General features: G+C 37.5%; 3 protein-coding genes across 3 annotated transcripts; 1 reads left to right on the top strand and 2 right to left on the bottom strand.

Annotated features, from left to right (window-relative positions):
• Positions 1–60: 60 nt before the first annotated feature.
• On the bottom strand, positions 61–14,744 carry uts2r2 (urotensin-2 receptor 2). Its single transcript, XM_056771618.1, has 9 exons — positions 14,566–14,744; positions 14,116–14,327; positions 12,665–12,740; positions 12,415–12,457; positions 10,795–10,859; positions 10,244–10,300; positions 9,996–10,149; positions 7,805–7,928; positions 61–3,922 (listed from the first exon to the last, which is right to left on the bottom strand). The coding sequence occupies exons 1-9, from the start codon at positions 14,631–14,633 to the stop codon at positions 3,786–3,788; spliced, it is 936 nt and encodes a 311-aa protein (XP_056627596.1). The 5' UTR covers positions 14,634–14,744; the 3' UTR covers positions 61–3,785.
• Positions 14,745–15,457: 713 nt separating this feature from the next.
• Positions 15,458–21,822, bottom strand: psmd11b (proteasome 26S subunit, non-ATPase 11b). Its single transcript, XM_056772091.1, has 13 exons — positions 21,715–21,822; positions 20,169–20,270; positions 19,886–20,082; positions 19,741–19,798; positions 19,462–19,656; positions 19,231–19,375; positions 18,871–18,931; positions 18,652–18,714; positions 18,436–18,561; positions 18,297–18,332; positions 18,142–18,193; positions 16,675–16,817; positions 15,458–16,588 (listed from the first exon to the last, which is right to left on the bottom strand). The coding sequence occupies exons 1-12, from the start codon at positions 21,803–21,805 to the stop codon at positions 16,675–16,677; spliced, it is 1,269 nt and encodes a 422-aa protein (XP_056628069.1). The 5' UTR covers positions 21,806–21,822; the 3' UTR covers positions 15,458–16,588.
• Positions 21,823–22,446: 624 nt separating this feature from the next.
• Positions 22,447–27,541, top strand: cdk5r1b (cyclin dependent kinase 5, regulatory subunit 1b (p35)). The gene is made up of 2 exons (XM_056770572.1): positions 22,447–22,877; positions 23,992–27,541. The coding sequence occupies exon 2, from the start codon at positions 24,176–24,178 to the stop codon at positions 25,088–25,090; it is 915 nt and encodes a 304-aa protein (XP_056626550.1). The 5' UTR covers positions 22,447–22,877; positions 23,992–24,175; the 3' UTR covers positions 25,091–27,541.
• The last annotated feature ends 263 nt before the right edge of the window (positions 27,542–27,804 follow it).

Genomic DNA, 27,804 nt, shown 5'->3' with positions numbered 1-27,804 from the left:
TTTCCATGAATGTCATTTTATTATAATCTTACGTTTAATTGATGCCATATGTCCTTCTAGTGACTGTTTACATTAGTGACAGGCAGGTATCAAGGTGGTTGCCTTGACAGATGGGTATGATTGCCTGGATGTACAAGAGAGGAACAAAAAACATATTTTGTTGACAGCATGTGGATGCTGAAAGTAAAGCAGTAAAGAAGGACGTTTTTTCATTGACAAACTAACAAATCAAAGTGAAATCAGAAATTATTCAAATATATCTTTACAATAAAATATTCTTCAGATTTAAATTTAGTCCCAAATTTAATCTGAATGATCAAATATAACAAGTTCCTCTACACTGGAAAAGGAAGTTAAATGAACCTATACTAATATCTGACATATGGCTTTGATCCATAGCATTACAATAATACACACCAACACATTTATTTCGAACACTAGATCACACTTAGACTTCAAATAGCCAATAAAGCCAATAGGAAGAAACAAATGTTGCCTTACTAATCTGAGAGATAAGTACAGATCCATTTATGTATTGCAAAAATCTCTGAACTCTGCAAATCTCTGATTCTGAAATATACCTTCCCAGCTCATGGTAATCATACCCCCCCCCCCATATTGTGACATTTAGTTAATGCTAAACTCAGAGAGTTCGCCTATGAATATTCATGTATTTGAACTCTGTTCTTCATACGCTAATGCATTTTACTCTGTCAATAATCGGGCACATTTCCGGAAACCTCTGCAACAGAAAAGCAGGTGGTTTCAAAGGTTTTCACGCTCAACCTCCTCAGCACAAGACGGTACACTGCACCATGCATGTGAATTAGCATTTCTCCCATGAATTCCACACTGTCATACTGACAATTTGCATGGTCTTCATCCCTCAAATCGTTGGGTAAAGGTAATTTATAATGACATTCCAAATCAGCAATATCAAAAGGCATGACAAATAATCCTCTTGCGGTCAAAGAGCACAAACCCTCAAAATGATTGTTTCTGTTTACAATGTTAGAATGGATTTGATGGTCTTTCAGCCGTGGAAATTGAGGGAAAGACACAATGTGGAAGTGTAAGATTTCTACAGTTCTCTGGAGACAAAAGAACAGAGGCTATACTGGGGTCTGACTTTTTATACAATGGTCAAACTCAAGAGTGGCTTGAAGCTCAGACCAGGGTCAAGTAGTTACAAGTTTTTCAGCCGCTCTCAGTGCCAAGTCTTACTCTCATTTCATAATGGAAGGATTGGCTCAAAAGTGGAAGAACTGAGTCAGATGTATCTAACACTCGTATTAAAATCACATTTGATATTTGCACAACCTTGGGCTGAAGGCGCCAGTCAGCCTTTCCATTAGTATTTATTAGTCTGTTGAAGAAATTAAATGAGTGACATTTCGGTTGTACGTGTTATTTTTGGGCACTGCAAATGGGCAGTCATGCTAATTAACTCTAGAAAGAGTCTTCAGGTCAAACTGCAGGCTTGAAGATGTCCATCATTTGTTTTTGCAAAATATTAAATTAGCAACATCTGTTCTTTAACACCACAACATGCACAGGCAAAAACCTCCTCCCCTCCCTCCCAAAAGCCATTCTTATCAGCTGTGAATTTGCATTCCTGTTGAAACATGATTATAAATCTGGCTTAACATCTGTTGATACTCACACAGTGTAATCTTCAGGACGATATAACACACGTATGAGTCTAATAAGATTAAGATAGATCTGAAGATAAAAATGGATTTAAAAAGGATCACTAGTTGACAGAGGACTCTCCCACCCCTATGTAAAACATCTATAATACCTCCGGGGAGTGCATCACGTTTCAACACAAACAGAAAAATAAAGATTATTACAAATCACGCACAGGCACATTGAACCACATCATCCCAAACAAATGCTATTTCATAACAAAAAAATGAGCCACTTCATCAGATATACTGTAGGTTGTTCCTCTATGTACCGAACCCTCTGTCCGATCAGCGGTTAAGCCTGTTAAGAAAGGCATCGGGAACGGCCCACAGCCTTGGATGCTGTTGGCAGACCAGTTTGTTTTGCATAAACCTAAACGGATTTCTGCACACTAGTTCATATTCATTCACACAGTACAGCATGAATAAATCAGCAACAAAAAAAAGGAACATTATAGACCAAGAGAGATTTCCAATTACATTGCTGCTGATGTGAAAATAAACAGAAACGGCAATATAAACATCAGCCAAAATCCGGGTCATGAATCATTGCGCATCAGTACACACAAACAAGAGGTCTTAATCGAGCATCATTTCTATTTTAATAACACTGACGCGTGCATCTTAAGAAGAGGCATTGGATGCAAACATCTCAAACCTGAATTCACCGCTGTCAGAGGTTTGAACAGATACCGAACATAAGGGCCAAAAAATTCAACATCAATACTGAAGGAACACTATAGAAGAGAACATTTCAAGAATAACCTTAGTAAGAGAAGCACCAGCCTTTTTCTGATCTCTTTAAAAGTCACACAACAGAAGTGACAGCATGCAGGTTTAGCCCTTAGGCCTGTAGCAAAACAAGTTGTCGAAAAAACAGGTGTTGTTTGAACAGGTTGAGATTGAATTTTACCTTAATGTCATTCACTAAAAAAACGATGCATTCCCTCTCCACTTTCACTGTGGAGGGGGAATGCATTTTCCAAAAACTAAGATTTGTAAATGTGATATTGTAATGTAAGACACATGGAAATGCCATGTCAAAAATGTTTTTTAAGCTATAGGAAAATGTACAAATATTTTGGTAACACTTTACAATAAGGTTTCTATTTGTTAACATTTAGGCCTAGTTAATGCATCAACATGAACGGACAATGAAGAATACTACTAGATCATTTATTAATCTTAATTCATCATTTACTAACAAATTTCTAAAATCAAACTGCATTACTGTTAACATTAGTTAATGCATCATAAACTAACGTGTTTAACTGTACTGACAGCAGGAAAAATTGCTTTATAAATTTCTTTGATCTGCTGAACACATTTTTTTGAATACTGTAGGAAAGCAAACAGTTTATTTTGACTACCATTGTCATTTTTCCTACTACGGTTGTCAGTAGTGGCCAAGAATTGTTTGCTTTTCTACATTCTTCAAAATATCAGAACAAAGAAATAAATGATGACCGAATTTTGTGAACTGTTCGGTTAACAAGCATTAATACATGCTGAAAAAACTATAAGCTCATTGTAAGTTCATGTTAGTTAATGCATGTTAACAAATACAACCTTCTTGTAAAGTGATACTAAAATAGAGACATCACTGATAAAATACTTAACTTTTGTTCTCTCATAGTTATCTAATGCTTTAAGGTTTCATGAAGTCGTTTTACAAAGCAATTCTAGGGGAAAAAAATTCAGGGCTGAAAGTAAATACATTTAATAACCCTGTTTTCCAATCTCTGCTTTTCATTACACACACCTGTTCTGTCATCTCGCCTGCGTCGCTTGTCTAGACGATGATTTAACTATAATACAAAAGATTTCTTTTAAGAGTGAGGCGCAGCCAGGAAAGAGACAATTCCAACAACCATCTTTTGAAAGAAGTCAAACCCTTAAAATGATGGCCTACAAAATGACAATCCGAGCAAATCTCTTCACAATACAAAACAGCTTTTTAGTTAAAAACAAAACAGCCAATGCAGTATAGTTTTCAAATGATTCGGTCTGAGGTTCACTATATGTGCCAGATGACAGTTTTCTTCGGTGTGTTCTCCATAGGGTTCCTTTGACTCATCACCCTCAGTGAGGAGGATCCTACGGCAGGGAGGGGTTATCAATGGCAAATTCAGGGTCACATGTGAAGGACACTGTAATGGCGTATCGTGTACCCCAATTGACCTTCTCCACAAGGTGAAGGTTCTCCGAACCAGATGAGAAGAAAGACACCCGACCTGGAGAACATGAAAGAAGAAGAGTGAGAGGAGAGAGAAACAGGTTGAGTTCTTACATGACTTATCTGTTAAAAACAAGCCAGAGAAGGAACAAAAGGCAATGATACACCGACAACGATGTTCAGACTCTAAACATACATTTTCATTAAAACTTCATTTTTATACAGACGATTTTCATAACTTCGGTTTAGATTTAAATGTTTGTCTTTGTTCATTTTAATGAGTGCTAAGATGATTGCTTCCATGCTCCAAATTTGTGCCGTGGGGCTGCTGAATAAGATGCTTGTGAGAATTGTGAGACACAAAAGGAGGCTATTTATGTAAATGACCTCCATTATATCCGCTTGGTACTGACCTTGTTAGACCATCTTCGAAAATTGTCTTGATGTTCATTTTTGTTCAAATGTTAAAAAGTGGACATGCATGTATGAATTTCTTTGAATAAATGCGGTATGGTGGGCTGCACTGCAGTGGGGAATATTCATAATGCACAAGCATGAATAATGTTATTTGCACACATACAGTAGTCGAAAGAATCGGCAGACAAGTTTATTCAATGTGTTGTTCAGAACACAGGTCCATGGGGAACCTGGTACGCAACACCATTTTGAAGAGGCAAATAAAGTATGATAATTAATAAGTAATACTTTTAAAAGAGAGTTTATAGAAAGTTTCATCTGACGCACGTGTCTGGCTGAAGTTAACTTCTGGTCTGTGTTTGTTAAATGGTCTGGCTAGTGGCTAACAATGTAAATATTTATCTTTTATTTCTATTATAAGTTTACTGTGTAATAATTGTTTTAAATAAACAACTTGTTGAATGGGTTGTGTTATTTTGTCTACTGGTAACCCGAAATAATAGCTTGACATACTTGTAACATGCAAGCTAATGTAATTTACTTGTTTTTTCTTTTGATCGTTTTCAAAAAGAATCTACAGGGACTATTCTTTCATGTACAGGATGTTAAATTTGGGCCACAGATTTATGTTGTTCCTTCTATAACTATAACTTTCATGTAGCTGTGCACTTTTTTAAACTATTTTCAAGCCTATGTTGCAATCTTACTATGGAAACGAAAAAGAAATTGCTAAATCATTACTACTGAATTACTATTTTTGAATCAGGGTTCAATTTTTTTACATTTGAAACAAAGAAACTGTTCATTTATAAAGCAATATGAATATGAATTTCCTACACAGTATGAGTGAAATTAAGTTATTATGGCTTTTCAAATAAGCTACACATAAAAGCATCCATTACCCTAAAGTGTTTCCATCAACCACGTGAAAATATACTATTGATTCTTGAAACAACTCGAGGAGGTAAAACAAAATAAAATTTGCTTATATAATTAACAGAGAAAAAAATGATTGCTGAAAATTTACAGATTACGCAAGTGACATGGGAGTTGTGATAAACAGCATGCTGTATTCTCACAAATTACACAAGTCTAATCTTGTACACTTCACCTGAAGACAAAATAAGTGACCTTTGCTAAACTTTATGTATATTTATGTAAATTACCTGCATTTGTGTTTGCTTCGTTCGAACCTTTAGACCCTTATCGATTATTAAAGTAATGCTGAATTCCTTTAAAGTTTTACTGTAGTACATGCGTATGAGAGGACAACACAAAACCTTGAAAATAACCGAAAGCTACAGTATATGGTGACCTGAATTGCAGGAGGAATATCTTAAACGCCATAATCTGTCAAGCTGTGAAAAGGCCTGTGGATATCTGGAGTATTAGAGCTGGAAAAGTTCAATCCTGTTTACAGTGTTAGCATCAAAATGAGTGGAAGGTTTGACTTTTATGAGTGGAATAGGCTATAAAAATATAAACGATTACGACCATTATTTTCCAAATGTTTTATTAGGTATGAATTAAAAAGCCAATCTTCCATTGCTTCTAATGACGTGAGTGCATTCCATGGTATTCCATTTATTCATAGTATAAATAATATTATAGGATTTTTCTCAAAAGGAAAAAGTTATGAATTGATTGAAATACATTACGTATAAATAAATTATTAATCTACGAAAGTATGCCCGTAAAACATGGATCGCAGAAATAAGTGCTTGTCTATAATCGGCAACTCAACACTTTTTCAGAATGTTTATATAGAATAAAAGGGTTAACATAAGAAATTCCATAGTCAAATTCTTAAAACTGTCCACTTCAAAAGCATTTCTTTTTTAAAACCTGTATCTTCACATCAACACCCACGAAATTCGCATTTTCTTTCATCTGCCACAAGCTTTTGTTTTTCCACCTGACACAAAAAAATGCACCTGTCACCTCTTTCAAACTCCTGAGCCGATGCCAACTGTGCGAGATGCTCTGTGGGGCTGTAGCACGTCGCTCCTCTGCGGCTCTCGAATCAGAAAAAGCAGCTGTGATCCCGCAGGATTCACCCAGCGTCGGGCCTCAATTTTCGCAGTGTGACAAACCCAAAGTGGATTTTCGACCTCATCTCCTCCTGTAGGACTATCTTTCACACTCATATCTGTGCATCTCTCAACAGGCCGATATTTGTCGTGCCTCTCCCGTCTTTGTGAAAGAGGGAGGTTGATTGTCAGTCTGAATCTAGTTATAATTACAGCATGCTCTGCACAGTGATCCATCAGAGTAATAATTACCTTAGTGAAGATCACCGGCTCATCAGCCAAACCTGACGGATAATCAACAGACAGACGGAGCACCTCCATTCTGCCACCCAGTGAACAGGAACATTTTCCAGCTGTCGCAGCCAACCCACTGTCTCCTAATTCGTTTAAAGCTGATGGCAGGCTTTCAAAACTTTTCACCCTTGCTGGAATAGGAGCACTGGGGGGGCGGTTAGGGGGTTTTGTGATGAGGGTGGGGTGCCCCAGTATTGCAAGGCACTGGGGTCTGATGAATAATGCATTTGGGTATTTTAATCCTAGAAGTGACACTAATGCAAAAAAATCACAGACTTTCCTTTTTTCCATTGTACCTGTCACACGTATTCTTTTTTTTTTCATATTTCTTCTGAATAATTCAACCACCAGTGTATATTTAAAGGAAAAGTGCAAAGGTATATCTGCATTACCCCTTACATGTACCTGTTATAACAAACATCACGCTAAGTGGCCAAATGCCTTCATCCATGCATGGAAGCAATAGAAAAAAAAAAATCTGTCTTCACTGCACAATGCTGCTTTGTCCCAGCGCACCTTAACCGAGTCGGAAAATAGCAGATATTATCCACTCAAAAGAGACAGATTCTAATAAAGAGCTGAAGTGTAAATGAATTGGCATTCAAGTCAAAATAACAGCTACTTTCAGCAGAACCAAACAATCAGCCGGCTATTCACGGATCATGTCATCAGGGGACATTATCAAAATGCCAGGCCAAAAAAACGAAAGTCCACGCAGAAGGTTTGTAAAATAAGCCATAAAGAGTGAGGCTGTAAACTGCCTGACAGAGGAGAAAGATTCTGTGATCATTAATACGGCTAATTTTTTTGTGCTAAGATGCAACACCAGAATCTATATATCTGTTCTATGATGTACAATTTTTATTCCAGCTTGACACAAACGGTACACAAAATGATCAGTAACAAACTTCTTATTTGCTTTGCGCATTATTATTCATGAATAGCTGATATTGCCTAAAGCAGATTTAAGTTTTGTCGAAGTTTATAAAGCTGTCAATTTAGCGCTTTGTAGCTTTAACAAATCTGAACAACTTTAAACAGCCTTCCAAGTTAAGAAATATATGAGAATGGACTTTATTTGCACGTAAATCCGTTCATGGCCACTGAGCCTGAACTCATGGGCAGTGAGATAGAGAATGCACTGATTCTAAACTTGCAATACATTTACAATTGAATACGGAACCAGTGTGTGTATTTACCAGCACGTGGCTCGACGGTTCTGTTGCTGCTGGAGTCCATGAAAACAAACCGTCCACCACCAAAGTCCACACCATAATCAGACAAATACAGTAATGATGTGTAATCGAAGGATCCATAGGTCTCCTGTAAAAAACAAACACACGTCTTTAAAACCCTACTTATGTATTTTACTTTAAAACCTTGTACAAATCTCATCATGAGGCAAAAATATTATTCAGAAGGTTTCGTTTTTAATTCTAAGTTAGGGCGTTCTAATAAAGAGAACCAAGTTTTTGGTTGCCTTGAAAACAAACAACACAATTCTCCATTGAGCAGAGTTACACTTTCATTTTAATTGCTGTGAATTTTGTAATATTGCAACCCTCATGTTAAGTCCAAGATTTCCTGACTTTGCATAAAAACGCGGGGTAGGTTTTTAAAGAAGTCCCTGGGATATAAACATGTTCTGCTTTATAAAGCATCCAAACCACAAAGGTGTCATTTTCTCTGCAAGTTAAATCAGACTTTGTTACCCTAACCTTGCATTAAAACTTCTCTGACTTTTCAACAGACTATTTCAGCGAAGAAATATATTCCACACGCCTACTGCAACGGGTGTACATTTAGCATTTGCAATGCTTAATTATCATTTTTATTACTTAACACCAAAATATCATTCCACTACACATAAGCAAACCCAAACTACTGTAGCATATAACGTTTCCTACATGAGCTGATTTAGTGAATTACAAGTGTAAGCAAATGTGACCCTGGACCCAGTCATACAGGATTGGGATACAAATAACCTTTCCCTTGATGTATGGTTTGTTAGAATAGGACAATATTTGGACGAGATACAACTATTTGAATATCTGGAATATGAGGGTGCAAAATATACAAATGTTGAGAAAATCGCCTTTAAAGTTGTCCATCAGAGATGCTGTAGCAGGCGGTTGCTAAGTAGAAACAGGTTTGTTCAAAAGCTCTATTGGCTCACCGCTGTAATAACGTTGTGGAGAGTAGATGAACCTGAAAATTCTAAGCTTCACATAGATACCAAACCTGGGTTATTCCCAAAGAGTGGACATCAGCGAGCAGTGTTTGTAGCAGTGTTTCTGGCTATTTTCGTTCGTGATTTTGCTGCGTCCATAATTTTGACCCGTACAATATATTGTTTGGCTTTTGCTACAAATATCCCCGTGCTTCTTATGGACTGGTTTATGGTCCTGGGTCACAAGTGACAACCGATGATGTCAATAACACTTCTGAAAGAAATTACAAAACAAAGCAAAAAGGTATAATGATGTAATGTGGAGTGAGAGCTACACCTGACATTTTGGAATGTCTATTTATCTTTTTAAAACGCAACAATCAATAGAACTCAATTTGTCTCAGTAGAAGCAGTTTATCCCTATGATGCATTACAGTCATGCATGCAGATCTTTCCCACGAATTGAAATGAGCTTTTGATTGAATCACCCCGATTCACCCGCATGCATACATGTACAACCAACTCTGAGATCAAAGCTGTATTTTAAAAGGCCAGCCATAAATGAGGCCCGAACTGATTTCACATCCCCTCCAGACCTCATTTCAACAGTTCAAAAGTGATGCAGAAGCATCACGCATAAGCCGGTCTGTTTTGTTCAAAAAATAAAACATGTCTTTCAAAGGCATTGCCGATGTGATGAACTACATTTTTGAAGAAAAAGTTCAAGACATAATGTTTCTCTATCAAACATCATTGCTTTTTGGAAACGCTGTTAAGGGTGTCAATCTTAAATGCATGAAAAATCAGAGATTTTAAAATATGCTTGAACCAAAGAGACTAAGAGCCAACAAATGTAATATCTGTATGAATAAGGAGATGAGCGCTTACATTGTGAATATGGATCATGTTTTATTATTCATACTCAAGTCCTTTTTGTGTTCTTTGAACATACTCTATGCCTCCCAGCACATTTAAAGATCTGCTATATTTCTCTAGTCACTGAAATAATATGATGAGAAGCATTATTTATTTATAAATGTAAAATTTGCAATATTTAAGCCTATTAAAGCTATTTCAAAACATCTGGGCTTGAGTGCATGAAGATATTTTGGTCCCTGTTCTGAGAGAACCGACGTGATTGGCAGTTTCAGAACACCGAAGAGTTCACATAAATTCCAGAAATATGAGTTCAATGTTAAAGTGTTTGGTGTTCTTGTTACCTTATCGATGTGAGGATGCCAGTACTCGTCGTGAGTGGTTTTGGCAGAGCTGCTGTTGATGCGAGAGAAGAAGGTGGGTTTGGTGAGGTACATCTTTGAGAAGTCCAGACCAAACGTTTCAGCTATTGCCTTTTGAATTCGCCCACGGACATCACTGTTTCATAGCAGAGTGTAAAGAGTTCAGAGGTCAATATCAACACTCGCATCCATTTTAAAAATACTTTTGGCCCTGTTTCCAAATCTCTCACCTATACAGTAGAAAATCTTCCTCAGTGAAAACATATCTTATCTGCTCCTTAAAATATCTGGGAATAAAAAGCATTAAGTCAGTTGAAACAAAACCAGTACCAAACCCTCAAAAGGGAACGCAGGATGTCAGCTTTTCATATAATTCCGCCACATCAGAACATTGAACACTAATAACACGAATCCACAAACACAAAAACCAAGCTTTACCACGAGCCTGCTAACTCATGTCAGCTGTACATTACAACCGCCAGCGCAAAACACGTCACCAGAATGTGTGTGGGCACAAAGGTGTAAACCCCTTAAAATAAAATGAGAAGGAATTCCTGGTGCCAGGGATAAAGATCTTAAGTGAACGGAGGTAAAGCCATTGATTTCCGCTCTCTTCTCTGGGCCCAAGGGGGTACATTGATGTGCACTTGAAATGAACCTAAAAAACAGACTGACAGCTGCGATTGTGACAGATCAACCTGCCACTGATGTTCCCTTTGCTGCCGACGTGGCTTCCAGATGCCGAGCCGCATGAAAAGCCTCGCTTTGATGGAATTCTCACCTGTATACGTTCACAAACTGCTCGCCCATCGATAGAGCTCCGGAGTGAAGGTCCAGAATGGATGCCTGTATGCATCAAAATGTGATAAAGAATAAGAACTACTTATAAAATAATGTAAATTACTCAAAATTCAAAAATTTTATACACATTCCTCTCTTAAAGGAATAGTTCAACCAAAAATAAAAAGCAATCAGACTGGTTTTATGATTGAATTGATCAAACTTATTAAAAATCTGACTCGAATGGATCAAACAAACACTGTTTGTTTATTCCCTTTTCACTGCTTCAACAATGTAATATCATTTGTTATATCAACGTTTAATACATTAATGCATTTAAAGGAACAGTTCGCCCAAAAAGGAAAATTCTGTCTTCATTTACTCACCTTCAAGTTGTTGCAAATCTCTATAAATGTCTTTGTTCTATGAACACAGAAAGATATTTTGAAGAATGCCCCAGTTCTTGGCCACCATTGACAACCATAGTGAGAAAAATTGCTAAATTTATTTTTCCTGTTGAACACAAAAGAAGATATTTCAAATAATGTAGGAAAGCAAACAGTTCTGGGTCACTTTAAACTACAGTTGTTATTGTTTCTACTATGGTAGTCAAGGGTGGCCAAGAACTGTTTGGTTAGAAGCATTCTTCCAAATATCTTTCTTTGTGTTCATCGGAACAAAGAAATTTATACAGATTTGAAACAACTTGAGGGTGAGTAAATTACTACAGAAATGTTAATTTTGAGTGAACTGTCCCTTTAATATTTAAAGAAATAGCTTTATTAGTCCATTCTTGACAATGCTGTGGTTTTAGAACACTTGGAATAAAAGAGTTAAAGCAATAGTGCGCCCAAAAATGAAAATTCAGTCATCATTTACTCACCGGATGAACAAAGAGAAAGATGTTTGGAAGAATGCTTATAACCAAACAGATCTCGCAACACCACCCCAAACCCCCTCCCCGTAACCCCCACATGGACTACCATAGTAGGAAAAAATACAATGGAAGTCAAAAGTGCCTGACAACTGTTTGCTGTCCTAGATCCTTCAAAATGTCTTCTGTTGTGTTCAACAGAACAAAATAAATGATAAAGTAATTTTTCCTACTATGGGAGTCAATGTGGGAGAGATCTGGTTTGATTTTAAGCATTCTTCCAAATATCTTTCTCTGTGTTCATCAGAACAAATAAAATACTACATGTTTGGAACTACTCGAAGGCGAGTAAATGATGACAGAATTTTTATTTTTGGGTGAACCATCCCTTTAAGTCTGGGTGTGATTCATCTAGTGCTTTTTTCTGTCATTTGGTAGCCGGTCCTTCATTAATTTCACTATATAGAAATTAAAAAAAAAAGTAATTTCCGTTTGCACAGTTAAACTGCACTTTTGTTTTTGAGTGAACAATTGAACTATAATGAAAGTGTTTCCTTTCAGAAGCTCAATCACACTAAACTACATAGTGCCAACACGGCATCTAGATGCATTATGGAAAAACATAGTTATGAACCTATGCAAAACCATAGTGTATACTGCCATCTTGTGTTCCCAACCAGCTGCTGCACATTTACATTTACTGTAAATTTGGACACAAGCACGTGAACCTGAAAAGAGCAAACTCACCCCACCATCTGATCCAGCCAGTGATAAACCTTGTTCAGCTAACCTGTGGAACAAAGAAAAAAACCTGTACTTTCACAGTGTATAGCGTTCCTAGATGCTTATCTGTTTTCACAGGTGTGGCTATTCTTGTGAGGGCCGTCAGTGAAATCATAAATCTTATCTTAACAGGAAGTCTATGAGTACATAATACTAACTAGTATGTAAATAAAAGTCTAACAGACTTGTCTGGGGGGTGTGTGTGTGTGTGTACCTTCTAAGCTTTCGTGCTTCCTCCAAAGTCACAACATTGTCTGAAATGGCTCGGCCGCATTTTGTTGGGGTGCAACCTGAGGACAGAACGCATCAATCCTTCATATCAATTTGTGTAACATTATGACACTGATTCAATTAACTCCAGGCCCAGCCAAATTTTCTCTTATAATTTATGACACATTCTGGCAAAACAGCGTGCAAAATGACTTCCAGAATCATCCTTAAGAGATAGCACGTTTAGTTAAAAGAGTCATTTGGCGCGAATACATGCTTTTCTTAGTCTTTGGTGTGTTATAAGTTGCCCATGCATGTATTAGACAAGTGAAATTGCAAAAATTATAGTGTCTGAACAAAAGATGCATTCTATCTAAAAATAAATTCTCACCCAGACCTGTCTGAAATGCATCGTGTAACCACACCCCCACAAAACTACTTCAGTTCGTGGTGTGATATGACCAAGTAAGGTGGGCGTACCTGTCAGTACAATTGCTTTGGAACCTGATGTTCCAAATATGGTAAGAGGCGTTACATTTCCGTCACACGCTTACAGTATTCGACCAATCACTACGCACTGGTTAAGTGGCCAATCAAAGCACACCTCGTCTTTCAGAGCGATGAGCTTTGTAAAAAACTCAGTGTTCTGAGTTCAGAGACGCTGAAATTGTCTATATATATTGCATTACATCTATAACAAACAATAATTTTCATTTTAGCTGTGTCATATGATCCCTTTAGGAGTCTTTGTTGGGCTATTATGTTAGTTTTCTATGTAGAAAGACTTAGAAAAACAGGACAGTTGAAGCATCTCAAAATTTCCAAAAACTGCAAACTTCTTCAGGCCATTGAATTTTCACTCTATTAATTCCTTTTCCCACCGCTGATTTAAAACTGGTGTACAGCCGAGGGACGGCTTGTTAATATCAGCATTTGCTTTGTTTGGGATGCCTTAAGCTTTGTTAAGATGTAGTGAGTAATGAGTCCCATGTGATAGAATTCAGATTGTCAATCAGAGTTCTGGCTTTCCACCAAATCTAACTTCGTGATTTTACCCCAATGGTAGCACAGGTGATGACTTCAAACACAGCGTTACTGGAGCTTCAGTGAAAGTTGAATGTCAACAACCACACTTTTGGGAACATGTTTTTGATTTATTTATGTGTATATTTTTGTGGCCTATTTTTTGCTGTACAAATAAACAGGAGTGACCAATTGCCATTGAATATGTAAAGTACAATATCACAAACAAAATGATTTTGAATGGTGGGTGAATGAATGAATGAATGAAAAATTCAATAGAAAAATATAATTTTGATGTTAAATGTTCAGTTTAAGTTTTTGAAGTTCAAAACTCCACACCTGAGGTTTATTTTTCACAGAGGTCTATTCACATCGTCATGCAGTTCAAGTTGAATTATTTGCACAAAAGTGTGAGACGAATCCCCAACATACCTGTAAAGAGTTTGTACTTCTTGTAGTCCTCAGAGCAGTCAACTATGAAGACTCTTGGCTGTGTGAGGATCTCCCCACTTGAAACCAAGGTGTGCGTCAAGTCATCAGTCCATGTAAAATATATCCAGCTCACAAGCCCACCGGCTCCGAGCATCATCAGAATGCTCACATTATGCCTCCAGGATGAGGCCTCCTGTCTCTGTGAATTTCCCCTGAAACACCAGTGATGATACGCAAACTTATTTGAGTGCATTGAAACGAAGCATTTATAGGTGTTATAAAATATTTTTGATTGCCAAATGGCACATAAAAAATAACCATTGAAATACAGCCCATCCATTTTTATTTAAATGTAATGCATATACCTGCAATACTGATACTGCTGAGCGCGTTACAATGCAAATTCTATTTTGTCTTTTAAAGTTTCAGAAACCGGAATCATTACGTTACCTCTTAATTTTTTTGTCATTGGCGCCACTTTCCGAGCTTTTTATGATTCTTCTTCGCTGTACAGTCATTTTTTATACGTACCTGTATTCATGCCTAACATAACACGTGTATGATTTCGTTTCATTACAATGTTTGTCTAAGAGAAGCTGTTGTAGAGTGAAGTGTGAGAAAATCCACAACACTTGTCAAAAATGGGAAATTCAAAGTGTCAAATTAAAAGTCCCTGAGCTCAATATTTCAAACACCATTGTCGATGATAGTCTGCTTTTGGTTTGTAACAACATTTATTCGCAGTGCAGAACAAATTAACAAAAAAAAAATGAACAAATCTACAATATAAACCTTTACAAAAAATATAACAATAATGACTGATCGTCAGTCGAGAACCTTTCTTTTTCAAAATAAAGGTTTATAACATACGTTTATTAGTTTTTCTGCGCTCCGAAAACTATTGTGAACTAAGGAAAAAGTACGTACTATAAATGTACCTCAATTACAGCTCGTGACTTAATTCATCATCATTTATTTATTTATTATTGCCCTCTGCTGGTCTCCTTATAAAACAGTTTACATTCAATTGGCTTGCCTTTTTGTACTATTGAATTTTGTCCTCAAGTCCTCTCTGTCACACGTTCAGTTATGGGACTGTAAATTGTATAGGCTCAGAAGCAGTCCTATATGTTCTTACTAAAAAACACAATTGTGTTAAACAGCAAACTTAATTGACTTTAGAAAGGCAAAATGCCCTGTATGATAATTATTTTACAAGCAAGAAATTACCCTCAAAACCAGTTACGTCATATGGAATTTTAAACCTTTTTGCATTTGATCGAAGTGAAACTACAGACCAAGCTGTCAATATCTACAAATTCGAGCTTTGTATAGAAAAAACTGTGGGCCACCATTTTTAATTTCGTCACAAGAATAAAAGACCTTCAAAGTGTTTAATATCACACTAAATGCTTGATGATCAATGCTGAATTGCCATTACAAATCAATTACAAACACATGCAAGATGCCCATAAATCAACACTTGGCATCAAAGAATTGCCTAAACACACCATTCTCCAACCTTTCTCTTGTTTCTGTATTAATAATAATTGCACACTAAGAGAAATGTGGGATCATAAATTATTTTTTAAAGAAAATCTGAGCGCTTAGATTTTTAGGAAAGCAATGAGTTATTTAAAAACATACAAAACACTGAATCTTAAAATATCATGAAATACAACATTTGGGATATCTAACGGTACCCCATCGCTGGAAACAAATAAAGTTTGCATTGAGATGCTGATCAGAAAAGAGCATAAGAAAAAATCGAATCTCAGTACAGACAAAACTGTCTTTTGAAAGAAGTACTTTATCAGATCAAAAACATTGGGATTGGGGCCATTTATTAACCTCCCTACTTGGCAAACAGTAAACTGTAAATACAAAACCGTAAAAACAGTGTACTGAGAAAGTAAACGACAAGCAATATTCTTGATCATATGAACTTAGAAAATAATTTTCTAGTGTCGGTATAGGATTGGCAACTGTGCTTATTACAGAGCCTATCAAACCCATGACAGCCAAGAACCTTAGACAGTACATACATCCATAAAGCACAAAAAGGGTGGAGAAAGATATGTTCTACTGCCAAACAACCAATGAACCGCAGATAACTGAAACCCGAGAGTCTTTGTATCACAAAGTTGCTGTAATTAAAAAACTTTAAATGTAGAAGACCTATACATTTCTATATGACATTATAGGATTTTATTGTAGTTGTACAATTTTCCCTGATGGCCTGCATTGGCCGTTAAGAGATACAGAGAGGGGGAAAAACTCAGGATATCAGGAAGATGAAATTGTCCGTTTTAAAGAAAAGAGACGTTAAAAACTCAACCGGGATTAAGTAGATCCTGTTGCATTTAGCGTTGTCCCTTTGCTGTGAGAAAAATAGTTCCACACATTGGCCATACAAACATACACACGGGCAAACACACAACCATTTCACACAACAGCAGCTTCCGTGTTTATTCTGTGGGATTAAAGAGAAGAAGAAAACACATTTAAAACTTCCTTGAAAATAAAATGACTTTAGTATGTGTTCAGCGTGCAATTTACCTATGTTAACTTCTTAGCCTTGTTGTATAGAGAATCCACAACTTTGCTCATGTTCTGTATGGTTTCTAGAGCTGCCTCATAGGTCTTGTCCACAGGTGGTTCTTCGAATATGATAAGGACGCCTTCACCTTGGTCAAGTATGCCTATAAACCATCATATAAAGTAAAACCATTCATCACCTTAGTGCCTTTACATTATTTTAAGGAGTATTTCACTTTAAAATAAGCCCCTGTTGTAAGTCCCATAGTAATTTGTTTTCCTACTATGGAAAGTCAATGGGGGCTTTTTCTAAAGTGAACTACTCCTTTAATAACACGTTGAAGGGATAAAAGCATATAGTGGGACTGGATCATGACATATTGCAGAAAGGACTTTCGTCACCCAGAATAAACCATCTCCATGTTTACCATTACACCATTCATTCATATTTGACTTTTTACCAGTTTGTTTAAGTTAAAAATGTTATAAAGATTTATATTACAGGTTAAAAATTTCAGAGCTGCTCATCAATACAAATGAAAACATGAAGACCTTTAAAGGGAACCCAAGTGTATACAGATATGTAAGGCTTAATTTGTTGTAATGGCCTAACACTGTCATTAGAAACACATTAAGTATCTTCAATTCTTTAAAAAACAATGTAATACTCCTTTTATGGAGGCCACCATTTTCTTTTTCAATGACGTAAAATGGTTGCACGCAAATTATGCTAATTTTTTGGTTAACTAAAGATTCTATTTGGTGCATTTTCATACATTTTTATATTGTTGATCAGAAACCATACAAACATACATATCAATAACCAAAATCACTTTGAATTTATTATATACACAGTGTTTTTGGCCATTATAAAATGCATATTATGCAGATTTTGACTTTTTGATGTTGATTTAGCAACATCAGTACCCTAACGTTATTGTCTTACTCTCGTTATTGTCTTTCTCTCTCTCTCTGTCATTAGCTGACGGGGGATAATATTCACGTGTGCTCTAATACAGAATACATAACCAAACCGCAAGCATCTTATTATTGTGTTTATCACTTTATTATTATAATTTCTTAAATAGTCACAAATGTCTTCAAGACAGTCGTTTAAAAGTATGATTTAATGCACGTTCACCTTGAACAGACGCTCTCGCTGCATCCGAAATAACATACTGTGACAGTAAGTACTGAATTTAAATAAGTGACTACATATCGACCGTTAACCCAGTAAGTCTATATATGAATACATTTCGGACAGACTGCGTTTGCCATGTTATATGGTCATGTGACCCATATGCTCTTTGACCTTTTATGACCAAATGGAAACCATTTGACGTCACAGATTTGTTTAAAAAAAGTGGCGGCCTCGGAGTAAAACTTCTTTTTACTCATAGTTTTTTTATTTATAAAGTAAATTCCATTGTTAATATATTAAGCCATTCATCTTTCTATATCCAAGGTTCCTTTTAAAATAAGACTTACCGTAAAACTTTTTGTCCAGGATCATTTGTGACAGTTTCCTCTCAACATCTTCCTGTGAACCACAAAAAAACACCCCATTAGTACACTTTATATCTAGCTTTCCTACATTAATGCTCCTATACAAATTAAAACAGTATTAGCAAAATAATTCATACCTTTGAGAGTTTGATGAGGCCTGCTATGTGTGTTATCTTGAAAAGAACAAAACAGGCTTAAGAAATGGGTTTAAAATTTAAACTAGTCTTATAAATCAATGTTTAAATCAATACATCGGAGCCCTGCACACACACATACCTGTACTCTGGAAAAAGGCTCAATGACTCGAATGAGGTTCTGTTCCAGCAAATTGTCGTAAAGTGTTGCCAAGTGTGTGTTGATGATGGGGTCATCCCTCAGTTCCTTAGTGTACTCTGTCAGAGCCTTCAAACATGAAAGTGCAAATAAAAAGCTGACCATAACAGCATCACTGTTTCTGCAACTTCTCCAATTGACATCAGTTCAAATTCCCACCTTTTCGAAGTCTGCTAATGATCTGTTCTTGCTAGCTTGTGCTATACATTTCAGTGCATCAGTCTGTGAAGGAGACAATTTACAGGCCATAACTACAAGACACTTGCTATTGCTCATGATATTCAGATAAACTATTCAACCAACGTAGGGAACTTCTATTCATTTTATATAATTTGGTACAGCACAGTATAGAGGAACACTGAATTTTCATTAGCTTACCTGTCTTCCTGCATATCGTAGAGCCAGTTTGCCACCGATCAAGGAATGCACTTCCTCTGGCCTGAAAAAAAAATTTGGAGTGAGATTGAAAATCAAAACAGATGAACTACAAATGGATCAACTACCTTTATATTTCTTTAGAACACATTACACTTTGTACCTTTATGGACCAAACACAAGTTATTATGTGTGTGGGCTATGCATTATGAAAATGCACTTAAGAAGAACTAAGAGTCTAAATTTTGCTTTGTAAGGTGGTGTTACATAACAGAGCTTGGCCTAACTTGAACAAACACAATGATTATCATGTGGCCTCCCACACACACGCAGGGATAAACTGCAAGCAGTTATCTCACTCACAAGCTGAGCATGATCTTGCACAGGAGCATGTTTTTAAGTGCTATGACGGCCCTCGGGCTGTTGATGGAGTCGTAGCCCTCAAAAGCCTCAAAGAAGTAAGAATAGGCCGTTTTCCAATCTTTCTCTTCAGCCGCGTGGATAATACCTACAACAAACAAGTGCAGTGGTCACCAACATGATTCTAGCTCATAAATGCACTTGTGCTTTATAGAGACATTTAGAAAGACTTGCCTGACTGCATATCGAGAGCCGCCTGGAGCTTTGGTGGACAGTAAATGGCATTGGCGGTGGTCCTGGCTGAGGTAAGGGCAGCCCTTGCTTTGGGCAGGTTGCTGAGGGCATGGTAGGTTTTACTCTCCAGCAGTTGGACTTCCACCAGCAGAGCTTTGTCATCCATTTTTTTCAGCTCCTGAAGCAACTGGGTCCCTGAGGAGATAGAAAAGATAATATAACATACTCTTAAAGTTGCATCCAGATGTGCAAGCGTTGACTTGTTTTCTATATTTTTACCTAGCTGCAGGGCTTCCTGGTATCTCTTAGTGTCGAAATAGAGTGCAATAAGGCGAGCCTGACACACAAAAAACAATATATATTCAAAACTGTTGAATAAATCCTTGAAACGTATACTAAGATTCTACATGTTCTACATGGTTACCTCAAGGGCCTGTCTGAGGAAGGTCCTCTTCTCAGCTTTAGCCCATTCAATGCATTCTAGACACAGTTCGACCTCCTGGCCCGTGGCTGCCTCCATGTCCAGGAAGAGATCCAGGAGCGAGCGCACCAAGCGTGCTGCTTTTGCCTTGCTTATGGAGATAAGGAAAGGCCTCACAAATTTCAACAGGCCTCCAAGCTCTAAAAGAGATAAAAAAACAATGTATAGGTTAAACATTTTAACAGTAGACATACAGGTTAGACCCCAAGATGAAGACGATTCCTACCTGCAGCTTGTCCAGTCTTAGCAAGAAGACTGCCCAACTCCAGGATGCTCTGCTCCTTGACTCGAACCGCCTCTTCATCATTCTCCTGAACATCTCGCCTCACTTCGAAGATCAATGAAAGTGAAAGTATAAAGTCAGAACACAAGTGTGTTGAATGCTTGAGGGAGATTTTAAAAGTCAAACTGTACGTATAAAACTAAATCAAGTATTCAGGAATCTTTGTCAATATATAAAGTCAAGGCAAAATTGGAGCTGTCCTTACAGTGCAGTCACATATCACAACTGTCCTTCTGAAACCTTGCAACATATTTTGCTAAAAAAATTCTTCCATAAATCATTATAACATTAGTCACCCTTTATATGTTTGTCACCGGGTTTTGCAAATATCTTACCAATAAGAAGTATTAAAAGTGCTTTTCAACTTTGACAACACAATTTTTTATAATTTAAAGTATTCAATTTCCTGAAAAGAATCTATAAAGAATTGAAATGAATGTAGTTTATGTAGTACTACCTCAAAAATAAACAAAAAATACAAACAAGTACATATCATTACAAGTTAAAAGTCCCATAATCATTTGTTCAATTGAAAGCAACATATTTTGGAAACAACTCGTAAAAACAGATGAAAAACAAACGTATAACAATAATTAATCAGAAATTTTACCAGTGATAGTTAAAGCGGCAGACTTATATTAATGTGACCCAACAAAGCCTAATAAAAAAAACTAAGCAAAACAATTAACAGAACCTTGAGAGAAAAAAGGAAACCTAGTTTAATATAATGATATTAAAGAGTCAAACACATAAGCAGAAGATCTCGAATTCCGAAAAACAAACCAACCTTCATAAGACAAAGTGACTTGACAGATTTAAGCCAAAAAACATGTCACTTTACTCTTTATCAAACTACTTAAACTAAAAACGCACGGTCAGAATTAAGAAGCAACGATTTTTTATCAAGATAAACATTTCAGATTTTTCAACAAAAGAAAAAATAAATCTCAGCTAATTTCACGCCAGCCAAAACATTAAACAATGACAACGCTTGTTACGGGGGGGGCTATAAAACAGCACAAGAAAACTAGCAATTCTACAAATAAACGTCCATCACTTTAGTTAATATAGATAAACAACTAAAGTATAACTATATATATGTAAAAGTGGGCCCTGGCCTGGTGGCTAACATCGCAGGCTAACTGTCCACACAGTGGCCGTGTCTCTTATCCTACTGAGCTGTCTACATAGACAGCGATCTGCTACATCACAGCCACGTTCAAACATTCAATATAAACGCTTGCGCACCTCTACAATATACTAAACATTCAGTCTTGGATAAAAGATTTTTTTAAATATACAAACACGCATATGACTGCCAATTGTGTCTTCTTTGGAGGGAGCTTGTTAGGTTTTGAGACGCACGCATACACAGTGTGTGCAGTGAGTCAGCACCGGCTCATGGCTTCCCAATCTCCCTAATAATCACGCTTTAAAGTAGACGGTTGGAGGAAAAAGTTTGAGAAAAGAGTTTGAAGAGAGTTTTTACCGATTGAATGCAAAATGTCAATAGAAGCGTTCCTGTCTGTGCTGATGAGAGACTGAGCTCTCTGAAACTCCACCACTGCCGCGGCTGCCATCTTCCCTATTCAAAAATCTCACTACCCAAAAGCCTCTGCGAAGCAAACCGGAAAAGCGTAGCGGACGTGCGGGTTGGGGAACCCTGGGATTTGTAGTCTTTTTTTCTTGTGTTCACGGTCTCGTCTTTTGTGAAGCAAGATGGTACGGAGTAGTTAACCTTTAAACGTTTTAAGTTGAATTTCAGGGGAAAAAACCGGTAGAAACCCATGGTCTACACACATATTAAAATGGTATATAGAGAGCTAAATTGTTTTTCAATATTTTCAATAAAAAAAATTGTTAGGAAAGTATTATCCATATCAAAAACACACCTTATGGAGGATCATATTTACATCCATTTGGAACTTTGATTTTTAAATATGAAACTCAATTATTTTAATAGGCTATAATAACATAGAGACTAATATATTGAAACTAGAATCATCATTTATTGAGAATGTATCATAACATTAAAACAATATTATGAGATAAAATTTTGTTTTAAGGAAAATGTAAATGATTTTTTTCATACGTTCTATAAAATGTGTATTTAAATATAAACTTTAATATGTCTGTTTATTTTATTTACCTTTAAATGTACTTTAAACATAATTTACATTTAAAACACACACAAAAGTTGTGCATGCTATGAAGTGGAGCAGTAAGAAAAATAGCACTAACCAATTTGGACACATGGAGGCGCTGTAGCACCGGTTTTCTAAAAGCAGTACGCACTGCGCGATTCCCGGACGGTGGTGACAGCGCAACAGCAAACTGAACAGCGTCTCTGCTGCTGTGGACCAATAGCACAGCTTCACAGTCCTCAGCATCCCCAACCAAAGGAGGTATCCAGTATCCCTAGACCACTGGAGCGCCCACAGATACTTCTGACAAGGCGTGAAGATTTTTGTGTTTGTTTGATAAAGGCTTTCATTTTATTGGAATTTAGGCTGCCTGACAATCTTTATGTTTAATCCATTCCTTGGTCCGGATCTTGTGTCTCCTTGATGCGCAGTTTATCAAGGATAAACCCAGACAGCCTTTACTGCGGTGCTTGTTTTTCTAAAGCATCGTGGTGGACAGCAGGTTCCTGTAAGTATGCAGCATCTCTACGCAGCTTTTGTATTCGTAGCTTTGATTTGCGATTAATTTGGCGGTTGTTGGTCGGTAGTTGGGTGTTACGGTTGTCAAAGATGAATTGTCGGCTTGATTTACGAGATATAAAGACGCTTGGTCTTGATTTATTTTCTTTTTATCTTACTTATATATCATGTTTTTATTTTAAATTAAATTGACGTTGATGTTCAGTAATGAATGCTTAGGTATGGTGGTATGTCTTTCTCATGTAAACATGGCAGTGAGGGCGCGCACATTTTCAGAACCTTGGACAGTAGCCGATATATTTATCAATGTAGCCTAATGGACACAACGATCCTTTCTTTTCTTTGTTTTTTTGTGATTTCTTAAAACAACTATTTACATTTATTGATTGACATATTACAATGTTAAATTTAACCCATATTTAAGAACGATGATACGAAGAAATCCGTGGTTAGGCTTCATGAGAATCGTAAACACTGAACGCAGAATGATGGCGATGCCTTCAAATAGGTTGACTGGAGAGTACAGCGTAAAAAGTGGAATTTTAGTAAGTGTAAGTCATGTAAATCATTTACACATATATTACAAGCAACTGTACAGCTGAAGACTTTATGGATTTAGATGTGTCTGCAAGGGAATAAAGAATTCATGCCTCATATTTGAATCTACGACATAATAATTTTATGAGGCCTATTTTTATATGACTGCATAGTGCTTTGGCTCTTAAGTGGCCTGATTCGAAATGAAAACATTAGGTTACAACCTTCAAAATTAGGACAACGATGAAAAACCATTAACAAATCAACTGAAAGAATAAAAAAACCTTTTAAAGTGAGCAAATAAATCACATAGAAAGAAATTACTATGCATATATGCATATGCAGCAGCACGGGTCTTGATACATTTCATAATCGGACATACAAAATTGTGATAAAACCTAACGTTGAATTATTCATCAATCAGTCTGCGTACCCAGTTTATTTTGTTGTATTAAATAAAAGATCTGCAGAGCTAAAATTATACAAGAAAACAAACTCTATACATTTTATACGTGGGTTCGCCAGTGACACAGAACACTGTTGACATATCATTTTTTTCCCTACAGGCTTTGCAGCCCTCATCCATCACGACACCATTTTTCTTTAAATAGAGCACCAACCTATATTTGGATGTCTAACACAGATTGAGCAAGTCACAGGAAGCAGCGGGGCAAGTCCTCAGCTCCAGTACTTGGCGCCTTCTTTAGCTCACCCATAACCTTTAGGTTCTGATTATCCTCTCCTGGCGCCATGGGAACCGTGCTATCGCTTTCTCCCGGCTACCGTAAGGCTGCCCTGTTTGAGGATGGCCCGGCTACCGTGGGCCACTACACAGCCGTTCAGAACAGCAAGAACGCCAAAGACAAGAACCTGAAACGGCACCCGTTCATCAACGTTTTGCCATGGAAACGGATAGTAGCCGTGTCGGCCAAGAAAAAAGGCTCCAAGAAGGTGCAGCCTAACACCACCTACCAAAACAATGTTTCTCATCTCAACAATGAGAACCTCAAGAAGTCACAGTCTTGTGCAAACCTCGCCTCCTTTACCAAGGACCAGTCGAGTCCATCGAACCAAGGCTCCAAAAATTCCAACAACACAGTCTCCTCTGTTAAGAAGGCACCGCTCTCTAACTCCAACGCTGTACCTGGAACTCCCAAGAGGGTGATCGTCCAAGCCTCCACCAGCGAGCTGCTGAGGTGTTTGGGGGAGTTCCTGTGCCGGAGATCCTACAGGCTCAAGCACCTCTCCCCCACTGACCCGGTGCTTTGGCTGCGAAGTGTGGACCGTTCTCTGCTGCTCCAGGGCTGGCAGGACCAGGGCTTCATCACCCCGGCCAACGTGGTTTTTGTCTACATGCTGTGCCGCGATGTGGTCTCCTCCGAGGTGGCCACGGAGCACGAGCTGCAAGCCGTGCTTTTGACCTGCCTCTACCTGTCTTACTCTTACATGGGCAATGAAATCTCCTACCCTCTCAAGCCATTCCTGGTGGAGACCTCCAAGGAGACGTTCTGGGACCGCTGTCTTTCCATCATCAACATGATGAGCGCCAAGATGCTGCAGATCAACTCCGATCCTCACTATTTCACCCAGGTCTTCGCAGACCTTAAGAATGAGAGCCAGAAGGAGGAGGAGAGGAGTCGTCTGCTCATTGGCCTGGATCGGTGAGGAGTTGTGGAGCACTCTTTGATGCCACTCTCTTCTGGCATTTTTTTAATAGGATTAAGCATATGTAGTCTATGTCTTTTCAATTCGCACACAAAAGCTTTCTTCACTTTTAGCAACGGGAATTTTGGACCTGAAGGAAAAATGCCAGACTGGAGTGGAACCAAGATCAGAAGCAGCGGACATTTAAAAATCACTGATAAGAAAGACTTCAAAAGAGGCGACATTGAAAAAAGAACAACACACACAGCTATGAATGTGGAGAGGACTTGAGCTGCTGTTTAGCTGCAGAACAACTTATGTTGGGATTTGGCGCCAAGATCGGATCCACTTGCCGGATCGGTCCACCACAGTCAATTTACTTAGAAGACTTACTGATTCACAGTCAACGCACATGGATTCTTGCATCATCCATGAAACTGGACACTCGGTGAATGATAAATAAATTACTGTGCAATGCCTCTGTATGAACTTTTGAAATGTGAAAGGTTAAGCGTGTTTATGTTGGCAGATATAGAACGTAAGCCACACAGAATGACTCTTGGAATGGTCCAGCATTGCACAGTGGCGGTTGTCAGCACATTTGTTATGAAAGACCTACTTTAGTTTCATCCATGCACAGAGTTGAACAGATGTTTCCAGGGGTTTACCTCTTTAAAGCTTAACAGCTTGTTTTGCTGTATTGTCTTTTTTTAACTTTATTCATCTGAATGCATACACAATCTGGATGGTGTCCAAATTGATTTGTAAAGCCATCTGCATATGTGTTTAGGGAATGACTTAAGAAAAAAGTACAACTATCTACAGTAGCTATGCCTGCTTCAATGAGCCATTGTTTCGTTTTAGTCAATAATCAGTTTCAGAAGGGGGGCGTGTACAGAAAACCATCATGTAAATGCATCATAAACAGTGCCATACCTTTGCTGAAAATCACGTAGGTCTAAAAATACACACCAAATGCTGGCAAACTTTGGACCGGTAGGATTGTCATTAATGAGTATCTAAAGAAATCGTAATTTATTGTTATTTATTTCTTATTTTCACACATTTCTCTCTTGCATTTAGAGATTTAGTAAGGTTGTTGTTAAAATGGTGAAATAATTTTTAGGTTGATGGCTCCCTTTTGGTGAGGATGAAGATTGTGGTGGATGCACATTTGCATTTGGATGAATTCTTTAACGCTAACATCTAAGAGTTTAGGTTAACCATTTTAAATCTGACAAACACCAAGGGTAATTCATCATAGCGACAGATGATCGGTTTCAACCCAAGTTTATACTTGTAACCAATTTCTCTGTGAAGTACTGTTGGGGTGTTCTACATATCAGCACTGCAAAAGGAAGCGTCAGTTTTGGCCCTGTGACAGCAAAAGCAAAACGCTGATGATAGAAAGCTCCCCGGCATTAAATTGGATGAGACGTGGTCTATTTTTGGAGCTAAACAGTTTCAACCAGGAAACACAAAGCAAAAATCATGTTGAGCATCAGGTCATACTGTACATGGTTATGAGATTTATAGGGAAATGAGTTTTAAATACATGCCATCGATCCAAAAGCTGCTTTAAGACTCCATGAAAAAATATAAGCTCTAAATCTGACAAACGTATCCATATAAAAACGACCATGATCATCTACTTTAAACATCTCAACAGTGCTAACTTGTGCATGCTTTCTTTCACTAGTTGTATCTTTTCTTTATGAGTCAAAAAAAGAAAAAGAAAAAAAAGAAAGTGACAGTCATATAAGCAAATATTACATCTCTCTTTGATGATTCATGCAAAAGTCTGTTGAACTCATGACAGATCCCAGCGCAGTGGGATGGAGAGATGAGCTGTGCTGTGTTATTTTATGGGACAAAAGGTGTGTGTGAAGGTTAAGGAAGCCAATCGTTTGTTCAGTAAAGCACCTGGAAAGGTGTAGACATTAGCATCAAAGCGGACTTGCACTTTTCTGTGACACATTTTCTGAGGAGCCCGCTGGGGTTCGATGGGGCCTGAAGCTTGCCTGCTATCACCTGCCCCAGGCCACAAAAACGTGCCATTTTTTCACATGCATCACAAAATATTCCTCGGAAAAGTCCTTGCAAGAAAAAAAAGATTAAAACTCCTGTCAAACTCTCTGTATCTTTTTGCATAATTCTTTGTAGAACTGAAACTAAACAGTGTTACAAAAAATGACCGCATGAGTGTGCGAGAGCGCGAGCTTATTTGTATAGAAGAATGTGACGTGTGTAAGTTGATTTTTTTAGAAACAGAGCATGGCCATGAGTTTTAGATGGTAGTACTCTAAAGTGCTGGGCTGAAGTTTGATATGATGGACGGGTCCTGATCTGTTAACTTTTTTTTCTTTAAAAAAAAGACAACTCTGTTGATGTAACTTTTTCATTTCATTCCGGCTTATTTTTATTTATTTTTGTACTGTGATGAGAAATAAAATGCACTGATGGTTAAATACAGCCTACGGTGTGGTTTCTCAAGGATATGAGCAGTATTTGCTGGGGTTCTGTAGCTGACATCACCATAATAACACTGTTACGCCGGGCTAGCACTGTCCAAATTGTAATGGGTCACATTTTGGTACAGAGCGATGACGTAACTGCAGCTTAGCAACATGAAAATTTGCAGATCATCAACGTAATGTCCTTTTCTAACCTCACATAGTATCACAGAGAGATGTTTTGAACTACTGTACATCTATAAATTGATTTGTTAACCTGTC

Source organism: Triplophysa dalaica, chromosome 17 (genome assembly GCF_015846415.1).
Source record: "Triplophysa dalaica isolate WHDGS20190420 chromosome 17, ASM1584641v1, whole genome shotgun sequence".
NCBI classification, from domain to species: domain Eukaryota; kingdom Metazoa; phylum Chordata; class Actinopteri; order Cypriniformes; family Nemacheilidae; genus Triplophysa; species Triplophysa dalaica.
Note: the sequence above shows the minus strand (reverse complement) of the source record. Positions and strands in the feature narration are given on the sequence as shown.

What these genes read in the sequence shown, in the direction of transcription:
- uts2r2 (XM_056771618.1), bottom strand. Translation starts at nt 14,633, where the DNA reads ATGACTGTACAGCGAAGAAGAATCATAAAAAGCTCGGAAAGTGGCGCC. An exon ending in AATGACAAAAAAATTAAGAG is followed by an intron (nt 14,328 to 14,565) that starts GTAACGTAATGA and finishes CTGGTGTTTCAG; the next exon opens with GGGAAATTCACAGAGACAGG. An exon ending in AACCGTCGAGCCACGTGCTG is followed by an intron (nt 3,923 to 7,804) that starts GTAAATACACAC and finishes CATGTTCTCCAG; the next exon opens with GTCGGGTGTCTTTCTTCTCA.
- psmd11b (XM_056772091.1), bottom strand. Translation starts at nt 21,805, where the DNA reads ATGGCAGCCGCGGCAGTGGTGGAGTTTCAGAGAGCTCAGTCTCTCATC. An exon ending in GGCTCTCGATATGCAGTCAG is followed by an intron (nt 19,376 to 19,461) that starts GCAAGTCTTTCT and finishes TGTTTGTTGTAG; the next exon opens with GTATTATCCACGCGGCTGAA. An exon ending in AGCCTTTTTCCAGAGTACAG is followed by an intron (nt 18,333 to 18,435) that starts GTATGTGTGTGT and finishes GTTCTTTTCAAG; the next exon opens with ATAACACACATAGCAGGCCT.
- cdk5r1b (XM_056770572.1), top strand. Translation starts at nt 24,176, where the DNA reads ATGGGAACCGTGCTATCGCTTTCTCCCGGCTACCGTAAGGCTGCCCTG.